Source organism: Chrysemys picta, chromosome 2 (genome assembly GCF_011386835.1).
Source record: "Chrysemys picta bellii isolate R12L10 chromosome 2, ASM1138683v2, whole genome shotgun sequence".
Classification (NCBI taxonomy): Eukaryota; Metazoa; Chordata; order Testudines; family Emydidae; genus Chrysemys; species Chrysemys picta.
Window position 1 is genome coordinate 88,063,111 of NC_088792.1, and position 13,551 is coordinate 88,076,661.

Here is a 13,551-nt window from a genome sequence, read left to right on the forward strand (position 1 = left end):
CGCAACACAAATTACCAGGATAGATGCCTAATTGCTGAAGAGGAAGATGCTATTGTAACATGGACATCTACAATCATCCATCAATCATATCAGCCATAACCATTGTCAAGGTTGGAGTTGAACCATTCAAAAGGTATGTTTGCTGCTGAAGTTTTAAGAAGTCAAGGCACTGAACTGGTGTAAGTAATTTGTTAAGCACCTGGAACCACTAAACAAGCCTTTGACAGCAGTAGTCTTCTGCAGGTGCAAAGAAAACACTGTCCTGGACATGTAATAGTCAAGATGTAAGGGATGTGGTTTTATTAGGTTGCATCTTTATTAATTTAACTATTCTGGGAACTATCCAGCAATAATTCACACAGTGTGGGTCATGATTCCTTTCTAATTGTTTCCAGCTGGTGAAGAGCTGCTGTCAGCCCACACACACACACAAAACTGGTCCCCAACCTGTTGCTTGAACCCAAAACACCATCCCCTAATATGATGGTTAAGAGGCAAGAGAAAGGGGGGGAGTCTCTTCAGAGCACCAGATGTTAGGAGCACCAAATCCATTACACTGCCTCTTTGCAGGATGCCTTCCACTATAGTCCACTTCCAATTTATCAAGAAACCAGACCCCCCCATGAAATCAGTACCTGCACTGGACAACTCACATGTGCTAAACTATGACAACACTAACATTATCTCCTGATGTACACCAAAGGGTCACTGAGCTCCTGCGAGGAAGGTGAAAACCAGCCATCCATGCTAATCTGGCAGTGAGAAAAACTTCTCGCCAATCCAAAAAAGGAAACTAGCACGTCCTCACCAGACCAAAAAACCATGGTGGGTGCTGCTAATTTAGGTGTGACATTGGTTTAAGGTGGAGGAACAGAGTTTATGCACTTTCGCCCATGCAGACAGGGGGCCAATGGCTTACATGAGTCCCACCAGCCTACCCACCTAGTCAGATAATTACTTCCTACCCTAACCATCCCTAGTCTGCAGCCACACCCAAGAGGGTGACCCCCTAAAGGGGCCACTATATTTCTTTCCCACCAGCTAAGACTTTTCTGCTTTGGAGCAAAATGTTCTGACCTTCAGCTCACAGCTTCTTGTGGTGGACATCATCCAGCTACCATGCCGGCTATCCAACTTGATCTGAACATTGTTCTGTGAGACACAGGCAGGGTGGATAAGATGAAGGGGGCTGTATTGAAATGATCATCAGATCTGAATACCATAACTACCTAGCCTGTGTTAGGGCTATAATCATAATCTTCAGTCCTGTGTTTCGTAATAGCTTCCTCAGAACCCTCTGTATCATGGAGATTGGTGGAAAGGCATACAATAAGCTTAGATGTCTGAGGGAAGAGAAGATGTCTGCCAGGGAGCCTGGACTTGCACACCCTGTGAAATAAAATGTTACACTTGTTCTGGTCTGCAAGGCAAAGAGGTCTATTGATATACATCTCCACTTATGAAACATGTTCTGCAGGACTGTCTTTGAGGGTCACTCATGGTTGCCTGAGAACTGCCTGCTGAGCTGATCTGCCAACATATTCTGAAGACTGGGAAGGTGCAGAGCCACTGGTGTGATCTAATTCAGAATGCACCAATCCCAAAGTCAAAATGGCCTCCTAACAAAGCAGAGACAATCTTGCTGTCTCATCTTTTGGCATAATGCCTTGCAGTGATGATGTTACGTGGATCTGTGGAGTTCAGATGGGAATGCTTTGTATGCCAGGTGGATGGCTTTGAGCTGTAGGTGGATAATAAGGAGAGAGGACCTATGGTTACTTTATGAATCTTGAGTTTGAAGGTGATCTAGATGAACTCCCTATCCTAAATGAAAGTGTGCGTCACCGGCATCTTAGTAAGTACAGGTACTCCATTCCACACTTGAAGAGGGTCTTTCCACCAGTTTTATGAGGAGTTCTTCCTGGTCTGTGAATATCATTGTCCATGTGATGCCTGCTGGATAGACACATGAGTTCAACTGCTTCTGCATGGAACATAGGTGAAGTCTGGCAAATCACATCACATAGGTGTATAAGACCATGCATCCCAAGAGTCTGAGGCATGTTCGCACTAGTGTCTTGGGGTAATCTAAGTTGGTTGATGAGGCTCACTATCATTTGGAATCTTTCTTATGGTAAACTCACTGATCTGGAATCTAACACTGCTCCAATGAACTATGCTTTGAATCAGAGTAAGCATGAACATCTCTGATTTTAAGGCCCAGGACAGTGAGGAGTTGTAAGAGTTCTTGGATCAAGTTGGTGTAGACAAATCTCTGCATTAAGCATCTTCACATAACTTTCATATGACTTTGTATTATGCCTCTATTTTCATACAACTTTGTATCAGATCCTTATATGAAAACTTTTTATTGAGCCTTGGTATAATGTTAAAAAAAATGTATTTTTGCTAGGAGTAGAATAAGACCTCCCCCACCCCCACCCCCACCCCCTTTAATCAATTGCCCATTGAATGAATGAGGTGTGAATGATCAAGACTGTGGAAGGCAAGCAACTCCAGACAGCTACAATAGTTGGAGAAAGAACAGGAGTACTTGTGGCACCTTAGAGACTAACAAATTTATTAGAGCATAAGCTTTCGTGGACTACAGCTCATTTCTTCAGAAATTTGTTAGTCTCTAAGGTGCCACAAGTACTCCTGTTCTTTTTGCGGATACAGACTAACACGGCTGCTACTCTGAAAATAGTTGGAGAGGGGATGGAAGCCAGACCCAAGAACAATAAAACTTATCAAGTGGGCTCACTAAAGAAGAGCAGACATATTGATGGCCTTGGAGGTTAGAAGCAAGCACCTTCTTTTGAAAACACCCTCTTTGAACAGCATTGGGACAACACCCAGAAAGAAGCTGCACAAAGGACCAACGGACACAGACACAGATTTTGAATCTGGTATAGATTTGCATGAGAGGGAAGCTGCTATAAATGTGAGGTGTCTTGCAGAGGACTCTGGGTCTCGTCTTGTCAACATGGGAGCATCGATCCAGATCGGCAGAAGCCCGGCTCCCCCACCTAACTCACCTGGCCAGTGAAGTTACGGGGAGCAACTAATTGGTAACAACAACAAAACGGAGTGTGCTTGTGCGAATGCATGAGTGTAATATATTTGCCTTATTCTCCCTGAAAAGATCCTGTGCAGTACTTTAAGCACAATGTTTTGGTGGAGAATTGCGAAAGGGGGGAGGTACCACGAGCATTTACTGAGTAATGAAACAAACTTTAAGAACATAAGAATGGCCGTACCGAGCCAGACCAAAGGCCCATCTAGCCCAGTATCCTGTCTACCGACAGTGGCCAATGCCAGGTGCCCCAGAGGGAGTGAACCTAACAGGCAATGATCAAGTGATCTCTCTCCTGCCATCCATCTCCACCCTCTGACAAACAGAGGCTAGGGACACCATTCCTTACCCATCCTGGCTAATAGCCATTAATGGACTTAACCTCCATAAATTTATCCAGTTCTCTTTTAAATGCGGTTACAGTCCTAGCCTTCACATCCTCCTCTGGTAAGGAATTCCACACCCCTGGTGGTAGAAGGCCGGGTAAAGAGAGGAGGAGAAGTAGCTTTCTTGTTCCCCCAGTCGTAGAGTTGCCAGCATTAGAAAGAAGGGAGGAGAATTAAATTTCTCACTCCAGGAAAAGGTATTGATAAGTAAGAGTAAAGAGAATAAGCATTACTATTTAGTCCCAATAGGAGATTGGGTATACCAGAAAATGTTTAAACGTAAGCAGTCTCTTAAGAAGGCTCTCAGAGAGGAGACTGAGAAATTGGCATTTGTAAAAGATGTTACGCCTTTTGAACATATCTTGCAAAAATTCAGACACAGCTCTTCACCTGATCAAGCGTTAGCTGATGTCCATACAATTTCAGACCTAGAAGATAAATTGGCTAGGTATTTGTTGATATATAAACCCTCAACTCCAATAAAAAAAAGAAGCAGCAGATGCAGTTTGGCTTCTATGGAAAACCTGTAATGAGGTATTCCTTCAATTGGCTGAATGTAAAAATGAAAACAAGAAACTGCACCAAGATTTACAAGCCTCTGGTGCAGAAGCAGAGAAATGAAAATGTATGTCCATTAGTACCCAAACACAGTTAGATGCCCTTAAGGATGGGTACAAAGAGTTAAAGCAGCTCTCTCAAATCTCATAGGAGCATACAAAAGAAAAGGAGAAAATTGAAAAAGAAAATCAGGTATTACAGGTAATGGTCAAAAAGTTGACTTTAGAACAGGGGAGAGCCCCCACTGACCATAACCACTGTAAATCACTCCTTAAACACCTGGAACAAAAATTGGGATTTGCAAATAGACTAATTGCAGCAGTAACATCAGGAGAAGGCACATTTGCGACCCCAGAAGGGACAGACTTTTGGGATCCCCCTGGAGATTGGGAAGGGGATATTTGGGTAGATTCCTCCTCCCAGGGCCAAAATGCCATTGCAACAGTAACAAAGAGAACAGTCACAACCAGGAGAGAGGGCAGTGGGAGTGAAACAGTAACAACAGTGCCTGCTTCTGCCTCAGATTTCCAGACCATGGCAAAGTGGCTGGGGATTTTAAAACAGGAAAATGTTTCTAGGTGGAGTGTTAATGCCCTTTTACTGGGAGAAAGGGAGGATTTAAACTCACAAGAAATGCACTACTTAATGAGCATTTGTGCAGCCCCACGTACCGGACACATTGTGGCAGAGACCGAGCAGGGTCTGCTGTGGTGGGAGCACTGTGCTAATTTGTTTCTAAGCTTTTAATCTTTCAGCTCTGAACCAGATCATCAGGAGAGCTGGTACCAGCTGAAAAGTTATCAAAATACCATGGTTATAGTGTCGCGACAAAAGTCTGTGTTCAGCGTTCTGTGTTGCATATGCTGCGTCTGTCTCTAGTGGTGTCCTGTGCTAGCATTGGGTCCAGAGAAAGAGGGGATACTACACTAGACAGGGTAAATGTCTTTTCCTCTCTCTACTTCCCCCATCTCCAACCAAATTATCAATCACATCCACCTGTGTCCAAAAGACTTTGGTCCCCAATGCATCAGATTTATTTTTTTGTTAGGTTCTCTAATAATCATAGAATATCAGGGTTGGAAGGAACCTCAGGAGATCATCTAGTCCAACCCCCTGCTCAAAGCAGGACCAATTCCCAACTAAATCATCCCAGCCAGGGCTTTGTCAAGCCTGACTTTAAAAACCTCTAAGGAAGGAGATTCCACCACCTCCCTAGGTAACCCGTTCCAGTGCTTCACCACCCTCCCAGTGAAAAAGTTTTTCCTAATATCCAACCTAAACCTCCCCCACTGCAACTTTAGACCATTACTCCTTGTTCTGTCATCAGGTACCACTGAGAACAGTCTAGATCCATCCTCTTTGGAACCCCCTTTCAGGTAGTTGTTAATTCCACACTTTCTTCTATGCACTCTGGGTCTACTTCCCCAAGCCCTGAAGGGTACTTCATGGGCCCCCATAACCTGTAAAACCTTGGCCCGTGATTGTAGGGTCCCATCTTTCAGGTCCCCAGAGACCTCTTGAAAACAACTGTTAGGAATAGGGGATTTTGCAACATTTTAGCAACTGAATGTTAGTTTAAGTCCAAACCAACTTAACTTGCATGACAACTGTGGTACTCCTGCAAAATCTTATTTGTTGTGTGTTCTAAGGAGATCCTGACCTCAATGACTTTTATTGTTTGATGGCTATTGCAGCATCAAACTTGGGCCTCCTTTTGTTTGTCAATGTACCCAATTATTGTAATGGTGACGGTTTTATTGTATTCCCAATTATTATAATTATGATTGTTTGCATTTGTATTTATATTATATCTGGTGTTTAGTCAACCGTAATGGTTTTAGTTATATTCACCTGATTATGTTTGTTTGGTTTGCAACAGATCTGTGCCCTACAACGACAACAACTACTGTAATGATCATAGATCAAGGGGCAGAGTGTTGTAGGAGCCACCCACCTAGTCAGCAGTTCTAAATATAATTTTTCATCACATCATTGTGCTGGTAGTAATCCTGACAGTTATGTTGGTTCTAATGCTCTGCATGTGCTGCTGGATAAAACAGATGTATTCTAAATTGAAACCACAGGCTGAAATCATGACCCCATACATAGCTTTAAAACAGATACAGAAGATTTATATGGTGACCACTCAAGAATTGTTCTTGAGAGGTCAAAAGGGGGACAATGTAGATAAATCTCTGCATTAAGCATCTTCACATAACTTTCATATGACTCTGTATTATGCCTCTATTTTCATAGAACTTTGTATCATATCCTTATATAGAAAACTTTGTATTGAGCCTTGGTATAATGTTAAAAAAACTGTATTTTTGCTAGGAGTAGAATAAGATCTCCCCCACCCCTCCTTTTAATCAATTGCCCTATTGAATGAATAAGGTGTGAATGAGCAAGGCATGGAAGGCAAGCACCTATTGACAGCTGCAGGTGGAGAGGGGATGGAAGCCAGACCCAAGAACAATAAAACTTGTCAAGTGGGCTCACTAAAGAAGAGCAGACATATTGATGGACTTGGGTGTTAGAAGCAAGCACCTTCTTTTGAAAACACCCTCTTTGAACAGCATTGGGACAACACCCAGAAAGAAGCTGCACAAAGGACCAATGGACACAGATTTTCAATCTGATCTAGATTCTGGCTCCAGAAGAGGCACTTCATGCAATGGAGATGAGGCAGAACCAAGGGTTCGATTTTATCAGATATCTGTAGAGTTTAAGACACGAAAGGACAATTAAATCATCTAGTCTGATCTCCTGTACATCTCACAGTCCATTAAATTTCACTCAGTTACTCCTGTATTGGAGTCCAAAAATTTGTGTTTGGCTAAAGTATATCTTCCAGAGAGTTATGCAGTCTTTACATAACTGCGTCAAGAGATCCTTGATAGTCTGATCCAATGGTTAATTACCATAATTGCTACAAAACGGTGCCTTATTTTCAGTTAGAATGTGTCTGACTATAGCTTCCAGACATTGGTTCTTGTTGTCTCTCTCTGCTAGATTAAAGAGTCCTTTCATGGGAAGAAAATATCGAGCACCAAGGTACTTACACACTAATCAAGTAACTAAGGAATTTTTTTCAGCCCTCAAATCTTTTGTGGCTCTTTTCTGCTACAAATTTGTCAAGATGCTTTTTAAAAACATGGATACCAGAACTGTCTCACCAATGCCATAAATAAAGACTAAATCTTCTCCCTACTCCTGTTCGCTACACCCGTTCTACATCCAAAGGTAGCATTAGTTTTTTTTTGCCATAGAATCAGAGTGGGAACTTGCATTCAGTTGCTTGTTCACTTATAATCCCTAAATCCTTTTCATAGTTCTTGCTTTCCATACCCCACTTTGTAGGTATGGCTGCATTTCATGTTCCTAAATGTATAACTTTACATTCAGCTGGATTAAAATGCATTTTGTCTGAACGGGTCCAGCTCATCAAGCGATCCATATTGCTCTGTGTGACTGCCTGTCATCATTATTTACCATTCTGCCAATCTTACATAATCTGCTAATTTTATCTTTGCTAACTTTATAGTTACTTCAGATCACAGATGTAGATGATGAATAGCTTCAGATCCCTGTGGATGCCCACTAGAAACACCCTCATTCAATATTTCCCTTTTCACAACTACTTTGAGATGTCAGTGAGCCAGTTCTTTATCTATTTAACTTGTGCTCTATTGATATTGTGTTAACATTTTAATCAGAATATCGTGGGACACTAAGTCAAATGCATTACAAAAGTGTAAGTATATTACGTCCATGCAGCTACCTTTCTCATCAAAACATGAAATCAAGTTTGAAAACACCTATTTTCCATAAAACTATGTTGATTGGCATTAACTATATTCCTATCATTTAATACTTTATCAGCTTTTCCATCATTTTGCCCAGGATTTATGTCAAGCTAACTAGCCTATAGTTACCTGGGTCATCCTACTTGCCCTTTTTGAATACTGGCACAACATTTACCATTCTTCCAGTCTTCTGAAATTTCCCCCATATTCCAAAATCTATTAAAAATTATCAGACCAAAGACCACAGCCAACTCTTAGGATTCTTTGGTGCAAGTTACCTGGCTCTGCTGATTTAAAAATGTTTATCCCTATTAGATGTTAACTAACATTCTCAATTACTAATGGACTGGAAAGTACTTCATCAAATGATAGTAGTACCTCATCCTGCTTCTTTCCACATACAAGACATATTTACTTAACACTTCTACTTTTTCTGCATCATCATTAGAGCTCCGTGACTTCTGCAGCAGCAAGCGTGGCTGATCCCAGGACAGCCACACCAGCCAGCGGCCCTGGGCATCTGGCTCTGGGGACCATCTGAGCAGCGGCCCATGCGGCTGGCCCAGGGTTGGCAGGAGAAGCCGCAGCTTGGAGGCTCCCAGCAGTGGTCCCGGGACAGCCAAAGCAACCGTGGGCTTCCCCCCACCCCAAAATTCAATCAGGGGTACAGTAACTCCTAGCTTAACATTGTAGTTATGTTCCTGAAAAATGTTAATTTAAGCAAAACGATGTTAAGCGAATCCTATTTCCCCGAAAGAATTAACGTAAATAGGGTTTTTTCCGCTCAGTTTCACTGCTGCAAGGAAGATGACTAGTGTCTTGGCAATTCCACTCTACTGTTGCAGCAGCAACCACACTGAAATTGTGTATCTGTGGTCTCACGAATCCAACACCTTAACAGTTTACATTCAGTTCACAGATCAAAGGTCATGAAAGGCACACTTAAAATAACTCAGTACTGAAGGATTAAGATTTTTTAAATGCATTCAACATTGAAAGAATCAAGTTGACAGTCCCTTGGAAAATGAATAAAATCATTTTCTCACACAATTAACCTGTGGAATTCATTAACATAGGACGATCATTCAAGCCAAGAGTCTAGTATGATTAAAATAAACTTAAGACAATTAAATGGATAACTTCCACTGCTGCAGCTGATAAAATAAGTATAGAAGACACAAACTCCTCAAGCACAAGGAGAAGATTCTTAATCTTCCTTTAAAGCCTCTCATGGTGACTACCATCATAGATAGGCTACTGGATTAACTGAGCAATTGGACTAGTCCCATATTGCAATTCCCACTACCCCTGTGTTGATGTAATATCCTTGTTTTATTTTGTTTTTGAAGGGTGAGGTGGGGGGGGGGGGAGAATCCTGCCCTTTGTGTGTATAAAATTCAATGCCAAAGGAGTTATGTGCACTTAGGGAATGCAAAACTGAATCCTAATTAGCCTGCAAGCCTTTTACATTATTAAAGTCTATTAAGCTCTGTAAGAGCCTTATTTGTACAGTATTTGATAATTTAGAATACTACATATTTCTTGCCTTTCCACCAGTCTTAAAGAACAAGGCACCCAGTCATCTTTACATCTAAAGCAAACTGAACATTCTGATGTGAGAGAAAGAAGTTACACTTTGAAAAGAGCATTATTTATCTGTAGCTAATGGTATCTTTTGTGAGCTTTTACAGAGAACACACAGAGGTGATGCGTGTCTTTGTTGCCTATCTTAAGTGAGAACTTTTTTTAAATTAACATCCTGCTGAGAAAAATGTAATCAGTTGCTCATCATCCAAATTGAAAGCATTATCTCTTTCAAACCTACCCAATTTTGCTATGCGCCTATATGAAATCTCTACCCCAAATTCAGCAATTTAAGACCAAGAACACACAATTGTACTAAATATTCAATAAGGAGCCATCTCTACACTAACGTGACCTGTAATAATTGATGTACTTGTGAAAATAGCTGAAATTGACAGCCTTCAGAGCTCAATCCTAAAAGCAGGTGTAAATGTTATAAAATAATTCACAGATCTGTAACGTCTATAAATGCTTAAAAAAACAAGTTTAATTACTGTGCCACCATCACAAACGTACTATTATACTGTACAAATTGTTCCGATATTTGCCTGTTGAGCTGTAATCTTCAGAGAACTATTGAATCAACAGAATTAATTTGAGAGCTACTTCAAAATGACTGGTAAATCAAGTAGTCATAAGTACACAGCAATCAATTTTGTATATGGAACTACCCCTCCAAACAAAAAACAAAAAACCATTATGCTCACTTAACAGACCTGAGTCCAGCACTATGGAGCAACACTGCCACCAGTTGACTGAAGTGCAAAGCAACTGCAGTTAAATAGTCGCCCAAATGGACAATATGACCACGTTGCCAATGTTTCTATTGGGTATCCAAAAGCAAAAGAATTGCCCACATTCACTCCATGCATCCAGAATTAGCATTTTCTTGTACGCTTCAGCTAAAAATGCATAAAGAAAAATTTGAAACATGAGTCACCACAGACCTCCAGAAAGATACAACATAACTACTCATATTGGGAAAACTATGCAAAAGATAGTATGGATAAATCACATTTACACTTGGACCCTGAAACAGCAATCACTAGTTAACCCCTATGAAACAGAAAAGATGATACAATACACATTTAGTGAAAGATCACTTGTATGGCCAACAGAAAATAAAGGCAAATATGTACCTGAGTGAATATAGGGTGTATGGAATGGGAGGGGTCAAAAATCAGGATGACATACAATGTGAGAAAACAGGGATGTTTGCTTTTACTGCCCATAATCAAGAGCCATACCAAAAATATATGCACCAAAACATCTCTCCATAAAATTACTTTTCGTAATACAATATTTTAAATGACAAATGCTAGTACTATTTTTATCTAACATGAAAGGAGAAAATATGAACTCCTCTTACAGGCCAGAAATATGCTGTAAAACAATCTTTCCAACCAACAAAATCCACTTTTCTGAAAAACCTCTCTTTGTGGAAGGAAGAAACAAGATATGATAGGCAAGAGAAATTGGGGTCCTGTTCTGCTCATTTATGATTTAAGGATAATTAAGAGCACCATACCTTTTTAACATGAAAAAGCCTGTTACTCTCAACCTCTGCACAACATTCTTACCTTAAAATTACTAGAGTTAACCCATCCTATTAATTCGTCAATCACTTTATCAAGGCGCTGCTGATCCTGCTCGAGGTCAGTGGATCTACTGGGGTCAGCCAGATACTCCAGCAATTCTTGGCCGATTTGCATCCTGCGGCTCACATCTTTCTGCTGTACCTGATCACAGAAATAGTCCATATTGCCAGGCTCCATCGTGGATTTGAACGAAAAAGTTTATTAGGCGAAGAATCAAACTGCTTCAATACCAAAAACAAATCACACACATACAAAGTGAGGAGTAGCGTGGGGAGAAGTGCCCAGCTGGAGAAGTAGCCACCAACGTTTCACCTCCAAGTCTTGCCCAGCAGAAAGGAGGTTTTTTCCCCCTCTGTTCTTCTCCCCAAACGAACTCCGCAAGGTGAAATACAAGGCCTTTAACCAAGAAACACACCAACAAAAATCCTTTCAAAAGCATTAAAAAATTAAATCTCCAGTGATTCCCTTGTGAGGCTGCTGGTGACGCAGTCGGGGAGGGGGTATTTGCAGGATCCTCTGATTTCGGGGAGCTATTTTTTATTCCAGTTTTCCGTGTTTTTCACGATTTCCCTCAAGTTTCGTTTCTCGCGAAGTTCCAACCGGGGGCGTCAGCGCCACAGGCACTTTCTGAGGGGATCCCCAGAGGCCGGCGGTGGAGCTGCTGGCGTCTCTCCCCAGCCCGCAGGCCCGGCACGGACCCACCGCCGCCGCTTCTCAGCGCAGTGGGCAGTGGCTCCTTGTCGCCAAACGCAGCCGGAAGCAGCGGCGGGGCCGGAGCGGAACTTTCATGCTCCCTGGCCCGGGGGGATGGATGCGGCTCCGCGTCCCCGCTCCGCGGCAGGTCTAAACTTCAGCCGCTCCGGACTCGCTCCGCAGCGGCCCCGGCGCCTCCTCCGCCCGGTCTTCCCTGAGAGGGTGGGGGCAGCAGCCGCGGGACCCGGCGGGTTCGCTCAGTCGCGTCTCCTGGCTGCGGCGGCTCCTCAGTCCTATGGAAGTTGCGTCCCCAGCCCCGGCCCGGCTCAGCCGGCGCCCGCCTCTGGGTGTCACTCACTCTCCGGGCCCCGCCCCGCTCCTCCCCGAGTCGCCACCAGCGCCGTCTCCTCCGCGCGGCCGGGCGGCTCTCAGGGCGCGCGACACCCCCGCGCGCTCCCCTGCGACTGCGGCGGCTCCCAGCACCGAACCCGGCTCGCTCCCCGCGCCGCCGGCCGCCCGCGTGTCCTCCGTCGGCACAAGTCCAACTCACACGCACCTCCGTGCGCGTGCGCGAGATGCAACTCCCCTTCCTGACCTCCCCCTCTTTTCCCGCCTCACGCTGCAGCGTGCGCGCGCGCTCCGTCCTCTCCCCTACTCTCGCTGCAGGGCGCACGCTTGGTCCTGCGGCTCCACCTTTACAGGCGTGCGCAGGCGCTTGTCGGCTGTTCGGCCACCACCTCCCCAGTATAGCGGGTAGGGTCCTTCTCTATCTTTAGCTGCCTCCGCAGGGCCTGTGTACAGCGCTTTTCCTAAATAATCAGTGGGCAGGCTGAGTCGGGGAAGAGAGAAACAGCGAAGGATAAAGCATGCTGGAACCAGATGAAACGCTCTGAAAGCGGCCGTGGCTCTCAGGCAATGCAGGAGTCACGCCTTAGGAGGGGTCCTGTTGCTGCTGCTGCTGCTGCTTTGAAAGCCCCCGCGCGCAGCTAGGTTACATGCAGCAGTGGTGCTATTATTGCTGCAGTCCCCTGGGGCCGGGCGGAGGCGTGTTAAGAGAGCGGTGCACGCCAGCGAAAGCAGGGCGGAGACAGGCCCCTGTGAGCTAGCGCGGGACCCAGGGATATCAGTTTGCATGAGCAGAGGGTCCCTCGAGAGACGGGTTGAGTGAGCGGCAGTGGGAGCGCTCGGGCAGCCCTGCTGCCGGCTCGGCGGAGACGTTTTCCATCTGCAAAGCCAAAGTCATGCAGCGCTGGAGGGGGAGGGGTCAAATGGGGTCCAGACAGTTCCCTGAGCCCAGAACGGAGAGACCCGCCCCACCACCGCCACCCTGGCTACTAGCAGCATTGCCGCCTTGGGGGAAAGAAACTACAAGGAAGAAGCTGGGCCAGCCCTGATGCAGGAGCAGTTCGAGCAGGGAGGCGATACTGATGTTTTATATATGCAGTGCAGTTGTAGCCCTGGCAGGCCCCAGGATATTAGAGAGAGTAGCTGGGTGAGGTAATATTTGTCCAAGAAAAGCTATTACCTCACCTTGTCTCACTGGTGTTTTATATCAAACAGACTGCAGGGCTCTCTGCAGTTTTCACAGGAACTCTCTTCCCGGTGCTGATTGGCTGTTTGTGCTCATCCCCTCCCTGTGTCGTTCTTTCCATCAAGCCATTTTCAAACTTCCTTGCACCACTACCCCCTTCTGACAACAAAAATGACTACATGACTCCAGGAGGGGAGACCCACTGCTGCAGGCAGCACGTGGAAGCCCAAGGGCTTGCCTTCAGCTGGTGGACAGGGGGAAGGGGGCTTGCGTATCCTGACCCCTGCTACCCAGATCTGAAGCCTTTGGGATTTGGCTT

At 44.4% G+C, this 13,551-nt stretch overlaps 1 protein-coding gene across 46 annotated transcripts in view; it reads right to left on the reverse strand.

Annotated features, from left to right (window-relative positions):
* Positions 1-12,403, reverse strand: part of CLASP2 (cytoplasmic linker associated protein 2) — a 286,598-nt gene extending 274,195 nt beyond the window's left edge. For 11 of the 46 annotated variants that reach the window (XM_065587152.1, XM_065587147.1, XM_065587167.1 and 8 more), the window contains exon 1: positions 10,991-12,397. In XM_065587152.1, the coding sequence (XP_065443224.1) occupies positions 10,991-11,185 (195 nt within the window). In that variant the 5' untranslated portion in view covers positions 11,186-12,397. Of the gene's footprint in view, positions 1-10,126; positions 10,313-10,990 lie in introns of all 46 variants that reach the window. The other 35 variants (XM_065587165.1, XM_065587144.1, XM_065587141.1 and 32 more) reach the window with 8 other exon arrangements.
* Between the last annotated feature and the right edge of the window lie 1,148 nt (positions 12,404-13,551).